Below are 3786 nucleotides of genomic sequence, written 5' to 3'. Positions count from 1 at the left end.
GGGGGGCGGGGGAGGGCAGAGCTAGAAACCCCTGGGTTTTGGAGGACACAGAGCACAAGGGATCCCAGGAAGAGGAACTGGGGGTTGAGTTCACAAGCGCAGATCAAGAACCCCATTCCACGAGGAAGGCAAGTCACAAGGAGTGGACAGGGGAGCAGACAGAATGAGGACGTGGCCAGAGAAATTCCCATGAGGCCACGGCGGGGAGCTCCCTGGCCAGGCAAGGGGATGGAGACCTGCAGTCTCAGGGGGTCACAGCCCCCATCACGCGGCCACCTCTGCCGGAACTCCCTCTTCATCCGTCACGTCCAAGCCCTTTGTTTTCTTGAATAACTCAACTTGATTTCTTGCCGTTCCTTGTTCCCGCTGTGGCCTCCCACCCGGATGACGGCAAGAGCTCCCCGACTCCCTGCCTCGCTCTGGTCTCCTTCGGGTCCCTTTCCCACCGCGGCCGAAGCACAGACGCAGCCACTCTGCCAGGAGCTGCCGGGCACTGCTGCCTCCAGGAGCCTGGTTCCCGTTGTCCTTACTCATCTGACCTCTGCTGACCCTGCTACGCGTTCACTTTCACGGCCCTGCCAGCCCCGCGCTCACGGGTGCAACCACACAGACCCTCATAAGGGACACACACTCACACTCACACGCGGGCACACACTCACACTCACACGCAGGCTCACACTCACTCGCGGGCACACACGCTCATGCTCACTCGTGGTACACACACTCTCATGGGCACACACACACTCACTTGCCGGTAGACACATTCGCAGGCACACACGCACACTCACCCAGCCTGGGCTTTAACCACGCTCTGGTTTCACACTTGCGCAGGCCCCTGGCCCTGCCCTTTGGGTGAGCTGCAGCTAGTCCTGGAGGGCCCTCCTGTCGCGTGGGGCTCGCCCTCCTAACCCCCTAAGCCGGGACCTTCAGGAGGTGGTCCAAGGGTTCTTTTAAGAATCAAGCTCTAGGGGTCCTTGGGGGGCTCAGTGGCTTAAGGCCTCTGCTTTCTGCTCGGGTTGTGATCCCGGGGTCCTGGGATCAAGGCCCGCATCCGGCTCTCTGCTCGGCGGGGAGCCTGCTTCTCCCTCTCTCTCTGCCTGCCTCTCTGCCTACTTGTGATCTCTGTCAAATAAATAAATAAAATCTTAAAAAAAAATCAAGCTCTAGGCTTACTTTTTTTTTTAAACTTTGGGGTTTCTTCTATTTTGCTCCTCCCCTTGCCTTTACTTTGTCAGCCTGTCATGCCATCATTGCAGGGAGCGGGTAGACGGCTGGAGGGCAGGGAAGCCGGTGGGAAGGAGTCCGAGGTGGCAGACTTCAAGGGGAAGGGGAAGGGGCTCTGAGCCAGAAGGTGGGCTGTCGGGGCAGGAGTGCACACCCGACGGGGTCTAGCATCCCAGTGGAGGGGCCAGGTCTTGGTCAGAAACACTGTGGTTCGGACTGAGCTGAGTGCTGGGTTGCCGGGGCTCCCCGTGAAGGGAGCTGCACTTCTGGTGTGGTGGGCGGAAGTGGCGGGTGGGCAGCGGGTGGAGGGCAGGCCTGGGCCGGCCTGGGAGCACTGGGCACTGAGGGGATGCAGTATCGGACGCCCCGGCCGCGGGTGCTTTCAGGACGCAGAAGGAGGGGGGTTATCAGTCCCGAAGTCCATGCAGAGGCATAGAAGGATGTGGCACTTGGGAAGCCACCCGTGACCTTTCTAGAACCACTACCACTGAGTGTCGGGGTCCACTGCCAGGCTCCAGAGGCCTCGTCGGCAGAGACGGCGGGAGAGCCGAGTCCTCCTCTCAGGGAACGAGGGCGGTTCCAGGCCTGCCTGGGGCCGCAGGGGCCAGAAACAGGAACAGAGGGCACAGGGGGGATGCTGCAGGGAGGGGAGCATGTGGTGTCACAGCTGCAGGACTCTGTCACTGGCTCAGCGCCCTGTGTCACCATCGCTGATGCGCTGTCAGCTGCGGACTCCTACGGCCGCACCCTGGGCGGTGGCCACCACCAGAGTCTCCCTCTGTTATCTTCAGCCCCGGCTTCCGCCCTTCCCGCAGCCCCTGTTCCTATCACGGCCCCCAGCTGCTCAGCATTCCCCGGGAGCCGTCCTGGCTCCGTCCCCACACGCACCCCGTGGCTTCTCTGCCTCTTCCCTGTCACCCCCGCCTGGAGAGGTTCTGCGGCCCCAGGGCTCGGTCACATACTCATGGCTCCCAGACCTCAGCTCCTGTCCTGGACTCTGACTCTGGCCCCTGGACTTGGGCCGTCATTTGCCTCCCGGCCACCCCTGGGCGCAGAGGAATGGGGAGGGCGGAGGGCGAGGGAGGTCGATGGGGGTGGCGTAGTGGACCCACTATTGTAGCACATTTGAATTCCAGAGCTGGGACACTCACAGTCTTTGGGGCTGCTTGGAAGTCTGGTGGAGCGGGGAGGAGTGGCGGGGCTCTGACCACGGACCATTGGGGTAGGTGGCACTTCCATCCCTGTGGCCCTGCGTGCGTGCTGCCCTCCCCTCCCCTTCTAGGGCCTGCTGTCCCAGCCCGGTGTCACTGTCTGTGCCCTCTCTCCGGGGCTTCCCGAGACCCCGCCCGCCCCCTCTCCGTCTTACAGTTTCCCCGGCGTTGAGGGGGGCTGGCTGCCGCCTCGCCGAGCCCCGAGCTGAACCCGCTGATGCCCAGGCCGCCTGCTTGGGTCTTGATGGCCGACTTGAGCTCGTGGTTCTCCCGAATGAGCTGCACCAGCTTCTTGAGCTCCTGGTTCTCCCTCACCAGCCTCTCGATCTGGTGCCGAAGCCCCTCATAATTGGTGAGTAGAGACATGCCCCAGGGCGGCGGGACAGGTGCCGCCCGAGGGAGGGCGCCACGCCTGGAGGCTGCCCAGGGCCCCGGGCCTTGCCCGGGTTGGAGGAGGCCGCCAGACTTTGCAAGTTACAAGGCGGGCCCAGTGGGCTCTGGGTATTGTGAGGTCAGAGGCTGTGCCCTCCTCCTTGCCCCTGCTCTCCACGCCTCCGGGCTGTGCCCTGGTCCTGCCCTATCTGGAATGCATGGACCCTTCCTCTGTCGGACCACCTTCGCCCAGCCAGCGCCTGCTCTATCCAGCTTCCTGCAGCCCAGCAAGCTCATCTCTCTCTCCAGCCTCCCCTGCGGCCATGTCATCCCCGCGGCACCCCACCCCCACCCTGCTGTGCCCGGAGCTGCCAGGGCTGGTGTGAGACTGGGGGTTGGGCACCTCCCCAGCAGCCAGCAGCGGGCCCAAGTGCATGGCAGGATAGGTGACCAGTGCAGAAATCTAGAAGGAAAGCTCATCTCCCACCTTCCTGGCCAGGGGGCCCTTTCCTGGGAGGTTGGGTACCCCTGGGTTAAGCCTGTCAGCCTTCTCCTGGGGACATTCTACCTTGGATACCTGGACAGTGGCCAGACTTTCTTCCAACCCTGGTGCTCAAAGCCTTTGACTGCTGGCCCAGGGGCTCCCTTGTCCCAGCATCTGGCTCCCTATAGCTTAGACTTGCCAGTTCTGGTGACTCAGGCTCCCCTAGTCCAAGCCCCCTGTGGCAGCCCTCTGCACCCCCACCCCTATTCTCTGACTTCCTGAATTTTCCAGACTGTGGGCCTTAGAGCGCCCACGATGTGCCCCTTGTCAGACTGTCATGTTCCAAGAATTCGGACCTGTGTGTCTGCGCCGCGCCCCTCGTTAAGAGCTGTCTACAGGGAGATCTTGGCAGGCCTGACCTTGGCAGTCCGGTGAGGCGGAGTCCCAGGCATCACCCCGGGCTCAGAGAGGACAGCGAGGCCCAGGTCAAAGTCG

The 3786-nt window shown here is 62.8% G+C and overlaps 1 protein-coding gene across 1 annotated transcript in view; it reads right to left on the bottom strand.

Annotated features, from left to right (window-relative positions):
- The window catches only part of SPATC1 (spermatogenesis and centriole associated 1), a 9830-nt gene extending 6904 nt beyond the window's left edge, over window positions 1–2926 (bottom strand). The window contains exons 1-2 of the mRNA XM_032848335.1: window positions 2591–2926; window positions 2376–2398 (exon numbers count right to left, since the gene is read on the bottom strand). Of these exons, the coding sequence (XP_032704226.1) occupies window positions 2376–2398; window positions 2591–2801 (234 nt within the window). The 5' untranslated portion in view covers window positions 2802–2926. The remainder of the gene's footprint in view (window positions 1–2375; window positions 2399–2590) is intronic.
- Between the last annotated feature and the right edge of the window lie 860 nt (window positions 2927–3786).

Source organism: Lontra canadensis, unplaced genomic scaffold, assembly GCF_010015895.1.
Source record: "Lontra canadensis isolate GAN:19392208 unplaced genomic scaffold, GSC_riverotter_1.0 scaffold201, whole genome shotgun sequence".
Taxonomy (NCBI): Eukaryota; Metazoa; Chordata; class Mammalia; order Carnivora; family Mustelidae; genus Lontra; species Lontra canadensis.
The sequence above is the reverse complement of the archived record's forward strand: the minus strand, read 5'-3'. Positions and strand labels throughout refer to the sequence as shown.